Raw genomic sequence first — 12,671 nt, forward strand, 5'->3', positions numbered from 1 at the left:
GTAAACCATCAGACACAAAAAAAGTGGTCTGACACTGATGCAAATATAGTACCCACGATAAGAAATTAGCAAAAGATATGCCTCTATCAGGGCTTTCCTCTTGGCTCAGATGGTAAAGAATCCACCTGCAATGCAGGAGACCTGGGTTCAATCCCTGAATTGGGAAGATCCCCTGGAAAAGTGATAGGTTACCCATTCGAGTATTCTTGGGCTTCCCTGGTGGCTCAGATGGTAAAGAATCTGCCTGCAATATGGGAGACCTGGGTTCGATCCCTGGGTTGGGAAGATTCCCTGAAGGAGGGCACAGCAACCCACTCAAGTATTGTTGCCTAGAGAATGCCCATGGACGGGCGGCCTGGCAAGCTAAAGTCCATAGAGTTGCAAAGAGTCGGACATGACTGAGTGATTAAGCACAGCACAGCACAGCACAGCATGCCTCTATCAAACCTTCTAGAGAAAATAAGATAGATCCCACCTCATTCCACTGAACACATAATTAACATCTACGAAGGAAGACAAAAATACTGGTTTATGTATTTATTACAGAGCTTCTAATTGCATTCCGACATCTCTCTGCACTGGGGGCACATGTGATTCCTTTCAGTTCAGTTCAGTTCAGTCACTCAGTCGTGTCCGACTCTTTCGGTCAGAGGTAAATCTTCCTTTTCAAGATCAATCATCCTCGAATGCCCTCTCAATGCAGCAAATCTTACTTGGTGACAAACACAGTTCAATTTGCTTTTCATATCTAGCACAGCGTTTCTTACATTGACCATACAGTTTTGAGCATCGTTCAGGATCCACCAAGGCTAGAGTAAAAGAAGAGTAATTGAAATTACTGATTTTTTAATTTAAGGATGTACTATTTGTGATTATAAAAAGTCCTATGTGTACACTGTAACAAATTTACAAAATGCCAAAAAATAAGAAGACACTGAAATATTATATATCCCCATTATACATGTAAAATTGAAATATTCTGAGTTAATACATGATTAGATTGTATGACATATATTGCTCCTCAACAAGATCCAAAAGTTTTAGAGCTACATAATATTCCCTTGAAATTATATATAAGATAATTTATCAATTTTTCAGCTACATAATATTTAGAACTTTATGAGGTTACTTTTAAAATTTATTTTTAATTGGAAGATAGTTGTTTTACAATATTGTGCTGACTTCTGCCATACAATCATGTCAGGTTATTATAAATAAATTCATATTACATATCTTAATCTTTGCATAATATATGTCTATGATAATGGTGAAAGAGTTTGATTCTAGTGTTTTTAGTTTATATATTGCCACCAACAATGTATGTAAATTTTACATCCCCCCAAAATGGCATCCACTGAAATTTTAACTTATATGCCTTTGGTTATTTGTTTTGTACAATTTTTCTTTCTTTTTCTTTATTTTACTGCTTATATACTTTGCTTATTATATTATTGGTATAATTTTTATTGTTAGTGAAAGAAGAGCTGGCTACACTCGAGTACATCCATGTACTCCTTATCCTCTACTGCTTCCTCAGTCTTTTTTCTTTCTACTTCTATTCCTCTTCTTTCATTTCTTGAAATATTGCCATGCAGTCTTCAATGTGATAAGTACTTTGCTTACATTGTTTCTTTTAATCTTTTCAAAACCTTATGAAGTTAAAATACTGCCCGTTTTCTAGTTAAGAGAACTAAAGATTTTACCACAGCTACAAAGGAGATCCAGGTCCTTAATGAAAAACCTGGCCCATTTAATGGCAAGCTCACTGTATAAACTATTACAGTATGCTACGTTCACTATCCCTATAGATTATTTTATGCTTGCACTTCCCCTTAAATACTGGCCATTCCTTCATGTTTTAATCAACATTAGTATTGATTTCATCATTTCACAACTAGTCTCTCCAGCATGGTATCACTCTGGAGCAAACACTCATCTGACATCTTCGCAAAGTATTCACTTAGACACTTTTTATTGCTTGCTTTTTACTTTAAGGTTTTATCAATAGTCAAACCACACCATTGTGCAAGTGATATGTACTACTTGAACTCTTTCAAAGCCACTCACTTTGATATCTTGAATTGCCTTTCCTGTTTTTTTTTCCTGTTTTTTTTAAATTTGTTTTTATTTATTGATTGATCTATCAAAGGCCAAACATAGAGCATTCTGTCCATTTCAGCTGGCATGTCATAACAAGAACAAACTTTTATATCAGTTATTTTACATAGAGCATTCTGTCCATTTCAGCTGGCATGTCATAACAAGAACAAACTTTTAGATCAGATATTTTACCTTTTCTACAATTGCTATTGATTCTGCTGTATTTCCTTTGCTTTTTTGTTAAGGACATTGAAAAACCACTTAAATTCTCTAAGTGGCAATGTGCACAAGCTATTGAGTAGGGAGTTAGTAGTAAAATTCAGATTTTCTAAGTTTGAATTCAGTTCTATTTCTAAATGCATGCTGCACCTTTTGAAATTCCAGCTGTCTAGTGCCAAATTAACACACTTTGGGGCACATATTTGTATCTCCCTTGTTAGAGTCCGAATTACCTCAGTGGCAACACATATTAAAAAGAGCATGTAATCATCACTGGAGCTACATATTTTTATGATTCACTTTTAACTGATTCATAAAACCACTGTTGTATTCCTTTACTAATGCATTAACTAATTCAACTAAGATTTTTGAGGTCCTATTTCTTTACCTGCCTTTTTATTCTCACTGCACCTCATTGCCCAGTATATTTTGAGACTATATCCTGGATCATTTTATGGAGTTTGTTATTGGTATCCCAAGAGATATGTATCTATTCTTAGTCTATTCATATTCCCTGGGGATCAATTTATTATGAAGTCTTCACTGATAGAAGATTAAATAAAGTTAATAAATTATATTCTTAATAACTTGAATATCAAAACAAATCAACACTCCAAGAAGAAAAAGAATCTCACCTTAATTGGCTTATTTCACTTGCATTTTGATTTTCAAATTGAAATAAAGTATACTTATTTTATTTGCATTTTGATTTTCAAATTGAAATAAAGTATATTGGTATAGCACCATTCTAAAATAGGAAACTGAATTTCAATATCACCAAGAGACTTTTTTTTTCAAGAGATTTTTTTAATGGAAAAGATTGGATTAGGAACCTACACCTTCTAATTTATAATTGAATATTTCTATTTTTAGCCTGGAGCAATAACAACAAACATATGATACATACAATCACTCTAGAAGCATCTATTACCTGGTAGAACGAAGGTCGCATAACACAGAAAATGAAAAAGATAATAAAAGATCTTCATTCTGTAGAAAGAAGCTACTGAAAGATTTGTTAACAATTAAAACACTTTCTAGAAAGCCAAGAGACATTTACTATTTATAGTGTTCTAGTGGAAGAAAGGCTCTCTTTTTCCGGAAATTGTTTTAATTTTGTGTTCTTATCTCTGCTCCACTGACTAGAGTTGTGGGCAGAACTGAAAACATTTGATATTAATCAATCTTTAGGGAAGAATCTGTATGTAGAAGATAGTTGTAACATGACATTCTTATAACTGATGGTGATCAATTAAACACCAACACAAATGATCATGCATGGAGTGGGCTTGAGATGTAAAACTTTAGATGTAAAACATATGAGCATTACTGTCAGTTAAACTTCTGATTATTTTTCAAAATATATTCCAATTACTAACCTGGTATGCAAATTCATCAATATGTTCATATATCCAAAATCCTACCTTATATCCAGCCATCTCATTAGCTTCCCCAAATTACTCATTTACCAAAGTCCGGATATTACATCTCACTTTTTCACTGATTTTTATTACCTTTTTTTTTCAGGTGTGACTTGAATATTTATGAAGCTCTGTTTCTTTCTAGAAAGGTTCGATTAGTTTCCAATTATTTTAAAGTTGTTGGCACAGTAAAATAATAAATATTGAAAAACAACTTGCAATGAATATAATTTCCTACCTTAATTTCCTAATTTTTGTGTGTTCTTGTTACTATAAACATAAGAATTTCTCCTTGTTTTGCAACCACAGAGTGTATCTTTTGTCTCCAGTAAAAAAAAAGAAACAGAGAGAGAATTTAGATGACTTATGCCTTCTCCTCAAATATTTGAAAGTTATATCATATTTTTTTGTAAATAATCTATATGAATCTTTAAGCATTTAAATACTTTATCTTTTCCCCACCAACTTTAGTCACAATATTAATTTTTCTGTATTTAAAGTAGCTGTGTTGTCATATGGTTTTTTGCATATGTATCTGAGAATAGGATTGCAGAATCAAATGATTACTCCATGTTTAACCTTTTTAGGAAATGTTCAACTGTTTTTCAAAGTGTTTGCACAAATTTACTCATCAGTACTGTGTGGAAGTTCTAATCTCTTCATAGCCTCTCCAATATTTGTTAATGTTTGTTGTTTTGGTTATATCCCATTTAGTGGGTGGGAAGTAATAACTCATCATGGTATTGATTTGCATGCCCAAGATGGCTATTGAGATTAAACATATTTCCATGTTGAGCATTTTCCTTGTTGAACATTTTTATGTTGTCTTTGCAGAAATGTCTATCCAACTCCTAGTCTATTTTATAATCGTGCTCTGTGTTTTTTTTTGTCTGTCAGGGGCAGCAGGGGAGAGGAGCTACTCCACGTTCCAGGTCAGGAGGGGAGGCCTCGTCCAAGGTAAGGAGCAACGGCTGCACTTTGCTGGAGCAGCCATGAAGAGATACCCCACGTCCAAGGTAAGAGAAGCCCAAGTAAGATGGTAGGTGTTGCGAGAGGGCATCGGAGGGCAGACACACTGAAACCATAATCACAGAAAACTAGCCAATCTGATCAGATGGACCACAGCCTTGTCTAACTCAGTGAAACTAAGCCATGCCATGTGGGGCCACCCAAGATGGACAGGTCATGGTGGAGAGGTCTGACAGAATGTGGTCCACTGGAGAAGGGAATGGCTGGCTCTAGGTGAGTGATCACACCATCAACATTAGAACAACAGAATGGGAAAGACTAGAGATCTCTTCAAGTAAATTAGATATACCAAGGGAACATTTCATGCAAAGATGGGCACAATAAAGGACAGAAATGGTATGGACCTAACAGGAGCAGAAGATATTAAGAAGAGGTGGCAAGAATACACAGAACAACTACACAAGCGAGTTCTTCATGACCTAGATAACCACAATGGTGTGATCACTCACATAGAGCCAGACATCCTGGAATGTGAAGTCAAATGGGCTTTAGGAAACATCACTAAGCTAGTGGAAGTGATGGAATTCCTGTTCAACTATTTCAAATCCTAAAAGATGATGCTTGAACGTGCTGCACTCAATATGCCAGCAAATCTGGAAAACTCAGCAGTGGTCACAGGACTAGAAAATGTCAGTTTTCATTCCAATCCTAAAGAAGGGCAATGCCAAAGGATTTTCAAACTACTGCAGGATTATACTCATCTCACATGCTGCCAAAGTAATTCTCAAAGTTCTCCAAGCCAGGCTTCAACAGTACGTGAACCGTGAACTTCCAGATGTTCAAGCTGAATTTAGAAAAGGCAGAGGAAGCAGAGATCAAATTGCCAACATCTGTTGGATCATAGAAAAGGCAATAGAGTTCCAGAAAAACATCTACTGCTTTATTAACGATGCCAAAGCCTTTGACTGTGTGGATCACAACAAATTGTGGAAAATTCTTCAGGTGATGGGAATACCAGACCACCTGACCTATCTCCTGAGAAATCTGTATGCAGGTCAACAAGCAACAGTTAGAACTGGACATGGAACAACAGGCTGGCCCCAAATTGGGAAAGGAGTGTGTCAAGGCTGTATATTGTCACACTGCTTATTTAACTTATATGCAGAGTACATCATGAGAAATGCCAGGCTGGATGAAGCACAAGCTGGAATCAAGATTTCTGGGAGAAATATCAATAACCTCAGATATGCAAATGATATCACCCTTATGGCAGAAATTAAAGAGGAACTAAAGAGCCTCTTGAAAGTGAGAGAGGAGAGTCAAAAAGCTGGTTTAAAACTCAACTTCAACAACTAAGATCATGGCATCCAGTCCCATCACTTCATGGCAAACAGAGAAAAAATGAAAACAGTTACCAATTTTATTTTATTTTTTTGGCTCAAAAATCACTGCAGATGGTGACTGCAGAAATGAAATTAAAAGACGCTTGCTCCTTGGAAGAAAAGTTATGACCAACCTAGACAGCATATTAAAAAGCAGAGGCATTACTTTGCCAACAAAGGTCTGTCTTGTCAAAGCTATGCTTTTTACAGTAGTCATGCATGGATGTGAGAGTTGGACCATAAAGAAAACTGAGAGCCAAAGAATTGATGCTTTTGAACCGTGGTGTTGGAGAAGACTTTTAAAATGTTTTTAATTTATTATTTTATTGAAGGATAATTGCTTTACAGAAGTTTGTTGTTTTCTGTCAAACCTCAACATGAATTGCCCATAGGTATACATATATCCTCTCCCTTGAATCTCCTTTCCATCTCCCTCCCCATCTCACCCCTCTAGGTTGATACAGAGCCCCTGTTTGAGTTTTCGAGCCATACAGCAAATTCCCATTTGCTATCTGCTTTATATATGGTAATATAAGTTTCCATGTTACTCTTTCCATACATCTCACCCTCTCCTCCCCTCTCTCCATGTCTGTAAGTCTATTCTCTATGTCTGTTTCTCCACTGCTGCCCTGTAAATAAATTCTTCAGGACCATTTTTCTAGATTCCATAGATGTGCATTAGAATATTATATTTAACTTTCTCTTTCTGACTCACTTCACTCTGTATAATAGGTTTTAGGTTCATCCACCTCATCAGAACTGACTCAAATGTATTCTTTTTTATGGCTGAGTAATATTTCATTGAGTATATGTACCACAACTTCTTTATCCATTCATCTGTTGATGGGCATCTAGGTTGCTTCCATGTTCTAGCTATTGCAAGTAGTACTGCAGTGAACAATGGGATACATGTGTCTTTTTCAACCCTGGTTTCCTCAGGGTATATGCCTGGGAGTGGAATTGATGGGTCGTATGGTGGTTTCATTCTTAGTTTTTTATGGACTCTCCATACGGTCTTCCATAGTAGCTATATCAATTTACATTCCCACCAATAATGCAAGAGCATTCCCTTTTCTCCACACCCTCTCCAGCATTTATTGTCTGTAGAATTTTGGTGATGGTTATTCTGACCAGTGTGAAGTGATATCTCACTGTAGTTTTGATTTGCATTTTTCTAATAATGAACGATGTTGAGCATCTTTTTATGTGTTTGTTAGCCATCTGTATGTCTTCTTTGGAGAAGTGTCTGTTTAGGTCTTTTCCCACTTTTGATTGGGTTGTCTGTTTTCCTGATATTGAGTTGTATGAACTGCTTGTATATTTTGGAAATTAATCCTTTGTCAGTTGTTTCACTTGCTATTATTTTCTCCCATTCTAAGGGTTGTCTTTTCACCTTGCTTATAGTTTCCTTTTGCCATGCAAAAGCTTTTAAGTTTAGTCAGGTCCCACTTGTTTACTTTTGCTTTTATTTCCATTACTCTAGGTGGTGGGTCATAGAGGATCTTGCTTTGATTTATATCGTTGAGTGTTCTGCCTATGTTTTCCTCTAAGAGTTTTATAGTTTCTGGTCTTACATTTAGGTCTTTAATCCATTTTGAGTTTATCATTGTGTATGGTGTTAGGACGGAGAAGGCAGTGGCAACTCACTCCAGTACTCTTGCCTGGCAAATCCCGTGGGCAGAGGAGCCTGGTAGGCTGCAGTCCACAGGGTCATAAAGAGTTGGACACGACTGAGCGACTTCACTTTCACTTTTCACTTTCACTTTTCACTTTCATGCATTGGAGAAGGAAATGGCAACCCACTCCAGTGTTATTGCCTGGAGAATCCCAGAGATGGCGGAGCCTGGTGGGCTGCCGTCTATGAGGTCGCACAGAGTTGGACACGACTGAAATGACTTAGCAGCAGCCTAGCAGCATGGTATTAGGAAGTGTTCTAATTTCATTCTTTTACATGTAGCTGTCCAGTGTTCCCAGCATCATTTATTGAAGAGGTTGTCTTTAACCCCATTGTATATTCTTGCCTCCTTTGTCAAAAATAAGGTACCCGTAGGTGCATGGGTTTATTTCTGGGCTTTTTATCTTGTTCCATTGGCCTATATTTCTGTTTTTGTGCCAGTACCATACTGTCTTGATGACTGTAGCTTTGTAGTACAATCTGAAGCCAGGAAGGTTGATTTTTCCAGCTCCATTCTTCTTTCTCAAGACTGTTTTAGCTATGTGGGGTCTTTTGTGTTTCCATATGAATTGTGGAATTTTTTGTTCTAGTTCTGTGAAAAATGCCATTGGTAATTTGAAAGGGATTGCATTGAATCTGTAGATTGTGTTTGGTAGCATATTCATTTTCACAATATTGGCTCTTCCTACCCAGGAACATGGAATATCTCTCCATCTGTGTATGTCATCTTTGATTTCTTTCATCAGTGCCTTATAATTTTCTGTGTACAGTTCTTTTTTCTCCTTAGGTAAGTTTATTCCTAGATTTTAATTCTTTTTGTTGCAATGATGAGTGGGATTGATTCCCTAATTTCTCTTTCTGATTTTTCATTGTTAGTATATAGGAATGTAAGTGATTTCTGTGTATTGATTTTGTATCCTGCAGCTTTGCTAAATTCACTGATTAGCTCTAGTAATTTTCTGATACTATCTTTAGGGTTTTCTATGTACAGTATCATGTCATCTGCAGACAGTGAGAGTTTTATTTCTTCTTTTCCAATCTGGATTCCTTTTATTTCTTTTTCTTCTCTAGGACTTTCAGAACTATGTAGAATAAAAGTGGTGAAAGTGGACACCCTTGTCTTGTTCCTGATCTTAGGGGGAATGCTTTCAGTTTTTCACCATTGAGAATAATCTTTGCTGTAGGTTTATCATACATGGCCTTTACTATGTTAAGATAGGCTCCTTCTATGTCCATTTTTTTTTGAAGAGTTTTAATCGTAAATGCATGTTAAATTTTGTCAAAGACTTTTTCCACATCTATTGAGATTATCATATGGTTTTATCTTACAATTTGTTATTATGGGATATCACATTGATTGATTTGCATGTACTGAAGAATCCTTGCATTCCTGGAATAAACCCAACTTGATCATGTGTATGAGCTTTTTGATGTGTTGCTGAATTCTGTTTGCTAAAATTTTGTTGAGGATTTTTACATCTATGTTTATCAGTGGTATTGGCCTGTAGTTTTCTCTTTTTGTGTTGTCTTTGTCTGGTATCAAGGTGATGGTGGCCTTGAAGAATGAGTTTGGAAGTGTTTCTTCCTCTGAATTTTTTGAAAAAGTTTTAGAAGAATAGGCATTAGATCTTCCCTAAATGTTTGATATAATTCTCCTCTGAAGCCATCTGGTCCTGGGCTTTTGTGTTTTGGGAGATTTTTGATCAAAGCTTCCATTTCAGTGCTTGTAATTGGGTTGTTCATAATTTCTATTTCTTCCTGATTCAGTCTTGGAATATTGAACTTTTCTAAGAATCTGTCCATTTCTTCCAGGTTATCCATTTTATCGCCATATCGTTGTTCATGATAGTCTCTTATAATCCTTTGAATTTCTGGATTGTCTGTTGTAACCTCTCCTTTTTCATTTCTAATTTTGTTGATTTGATCCTTCTCTCTTTTGTTCTTGATGAATCTGGCTAAAGGTTTGTCAATTTTGTTTATCTTCTCCAAGAATCAGCTTTTAGTTTTATTAACCTTCATTATTGTTTCTTTCACTTAGTTTTCATTTATTTCTACTTGGATCATTATGATTTCTTTCCTTCTAATAATTTTGGTTCTTGTGTGTGTGTGCATGTTCATCTTTTTCCAGTTGTTGTAGGTGTAAAGTTAGGTTGTCTATTCAATGTTTTCTTGTTTCTTGAGGTATGATTGTATTGCTATACACCTCCCTCTTAGGACTGCTTTTGCTGAGTCCTATAGGTTTTGAGTTGTCATGTTTTCATTGTCTTTTGTTTCTAGAAATATTTTGATTTCCCTTTTGATTTCTTCAGTAACCTGTTGGTTATTTAGAAACGTGGTGTTTAATCTCCATGTGTTTGTGTTTCTTAGTTTTTTTTTTTTCTTGTAATTGATATCTAGTCTTATAGCCTGTGGTCAGAGAAGATGCTTGATATGATTTCAATTTTCTTAAATTTACTGAGGTTTGATTTGTGACCCAAGATGTGGTCTATCTTGGAGAATGTTCCATGTGCACTTAAGAAGAAGGTGTATTCTTCTGCATTTGAATGGAATGTCATGAAGATATAAATGAGATCCATCTCATCTAATGTATCATTTAAAATGTGTTTCCTTATTAACTTTCTGTTTTGATGATCTTTCCATTGGTGTGAGTTGGGTGTTAAAATCTCCTACTCTTGTTTTGTTTTTGTCAATCTCTCCTTTTATGTCTGTTAGTGTTTGTCTTATGTATTGAGGTGCTTCTATGTTGGGTGCATAGATATTTACAATTGTTATGTCTTCCTCTGCTGTTGATTCCTTGATCATTATGTGGTGTCCTTCCTTATCTTTCGTAATCTTTTTTATTTTAAGATCTATTTTGTCTGATATGAAAATTGCTACTCCAGCTTTCTTTTGCTTCCTATTTGTATGGAATATATTTTTCCATCCTCTCACTTTCAGTCTGTATAAATCTTGAGGTCTAAACTGTGTTTCTTGTAGATAGCATATATATAGGTCTTGTTTTTGTATCCATTCAGCCAATCTGTGTCTTTTGGTTGGAGCATTTAATCCATTTACATTTAAAGTAATTATTGATATACATGTTCCTACTGCCATTTCTTAATTGTTTGGGGTTGATTTCTAGATCATTTTGTTTCTCTTATATTTCTTGACTATATAAGTCCATTTAACATTTGTGGTAAAGCTGGTTTGGTGGTACTGAATTCTCTTAACTTTTGCTTGTCTGGGAAGCTTTGGATTTCTCCATCGATTTTCAATGAGATCCTTACTGGATACGGTAATATTGGTTGTAGATTTTTCCTTTTCTGTACTTTAAATATATCCAGCCATTCCCTTCTGGCCTGCAGAGTTTCTGCTGAAAGATCAGCTGTTAAGCGTATGGAGTTTCTCTTGTATGTTACTTGCTGCTTTTGATATTCTTTCTTTGTGTTTAGTCTTTGTTAGTTTGATTAGCATGTGTCTTGGTGTGTTTCTCCTTGGGTTTATCTTGTATGGGACTCTTTGTGCCTCTTGAACTTGATTGACTATTTCCTTTTCTATGTTGGGGAAATTTTCAACTATAATCTCTTCAAAAATTTTCTCATACCCTTTCTCTTTCTCTTCTTCTGGGACACCTATTATTTGAATGTTGGTGCATTTGAAATTGTCACAGAAGTCTCGGAGACTATCCTCAGTTTCATTCTTTTTACTTTATTCTGCTCTTCAGAAGTTATTTCCACCATTTTATCTTCCAGCTCACTAATTTGTTCTTCTGATTCAGATATTCTGCTGTTGATTCCTTCTAGACTATTTTTAATTTCAGTAATTGTGTTGTTTAACTCTGCATGTTTATTCTTTAATTTTTCTAGGTCTTTGTTAATTGATTCTTGCATTTCTCCCATTATGCTTTCAAAATTTTTTTTATCATCTTTACTATCATTATTCTGAATTCTTTTTCAGTAGTTTGCCTATTTCCTATTTCCTTCATTTATTTGGACTTCTGTCTTTTTCATTTGTTCCTTCATTTGTGTCGTATTTCTCTGCCTTTTCATTTTTTTTTTTAAACTTACTGTGTTTGAGGTCTCTTTTCCCCAGGCTTCAAGGTTGAATTCTTTCTTCCTTTTGGTTTTCTGCCCTCTAAGGTTTGTCCAGTGGTTTATGTAAGCTTTTTATAGGGTGAGATTTGTGCTGAGTTTTTGTTTGTTGTTCATTTTTCCTCTGATGGGCAAGGCTGAGTGAGGTGGTAATCCTGTCTGCTGATGATTGGGTTTGTATTTTTGGTTTGTTTGTTGTTTAGAGCTGTGCACAGGGTGCTATTGGTAGTTGGGTGATGCCTGGTCTGGCATTACAGTGGTTTCCTTTGTGTGAGTTCTCACTATTTGATACCTCCTAGGGTTGGTTGCGTAAGCTGAAACTCCAATACTTTGGCTACCTCATGCGAATAGTTGACTCATTGGAAAAGACCCTGATGCTGGGAGGGATTAGGGGTGGGAGGAGAAGGGGACGACAGAGGATGAGATGGCTAGATGGCATCACCAACTTGATGGACGTGAGTTTGAGTGAATTCCAGGAGTTGGTGATGGACAGGGAAGCCTGGCGTGTTGTGATTCATGGGGTTGTGAAGAGTCGGACATGACTGAGAGACTGAACTGAACTGAGGGTTGGTTCTCTGGTAGTCTAGGGTCTTGGAGTCAGTGCTCCTACTCTAAAGGCTCAGGGCTTGATCTCTGGTCAGGAGTGAAGATTCCACAAATGGTTTGTTATGGCATTAAGTGAGAGTAAAACAAATATCTAAAAATGTGAAACCAAAGATGAACCCCAGACAACGGCTGTTACAAAATCAGGCAATAGTAACTAAAAAAAAACAGAATATACGCATACACATGTACATCCATGAGCAAAGTGAAAACATTGCAACAAAAATAAAGT

The 12,671-nt window shown here is 36.0% G+C and overlaps 1 protein-coding gene across 1 annotated transcript; it reads right to left on the reverse strand.

The window, feature by feature from the left end:
- Positions 1–672: 672 nt before the first annotated feature.
- Positions 673–3,308, reverse strand: DEFB114 (defensin beta 114). The gene is made up of 2 exons (XM_069563869.1): positions 3,242–3,308; positions 673–809 (listed from the first exon to the last, which is right to left on the reverse strand). Exons 1-2 carry the CDS (start codon positions 3,306–3,308, stop codon positions 673–675), a joined length of 204 nt encoding a protein of 67 aa, XP_069419970.1.
- Positions 3,309–12,671: the final 9,363 nt, after the last annotated feature.

This window comes from Ovis canadensis, chromosome 20, assembly GCF_042477335.2.
Source record: "Ovis canadensis isolate MfBH-ARS-UI-01 breed Bighorn chromosome 20, ARS-UI_OviCan_v2, whole genome shotgun sequence".
NCBI classification, from domain to species: Eukaryota; Metazoa; Chordata; class Mammalia; order Artiodactyla; family Bovidae; genus Ovis; species Ovis canadensis.

What these genes read in the sequence shown, in the direction of transcription:
- DEFB114 (XM_069563869.1), bottom strand. Translation starts at nt 3,308, where the DNA reads ATGAAGATCTTTTATTATCTTTTTCATTTTCTGTGTTATGCGACCTTC. An exon ending in CGTTCTACCAGGTAATAGAT is followed by an intron (nt 810 to 3,241) that starts GCTTCTAGAGTG and finishes CTTTTACTCTAG; the next exon opens with CCTTGGTGGATCCTGAACGA.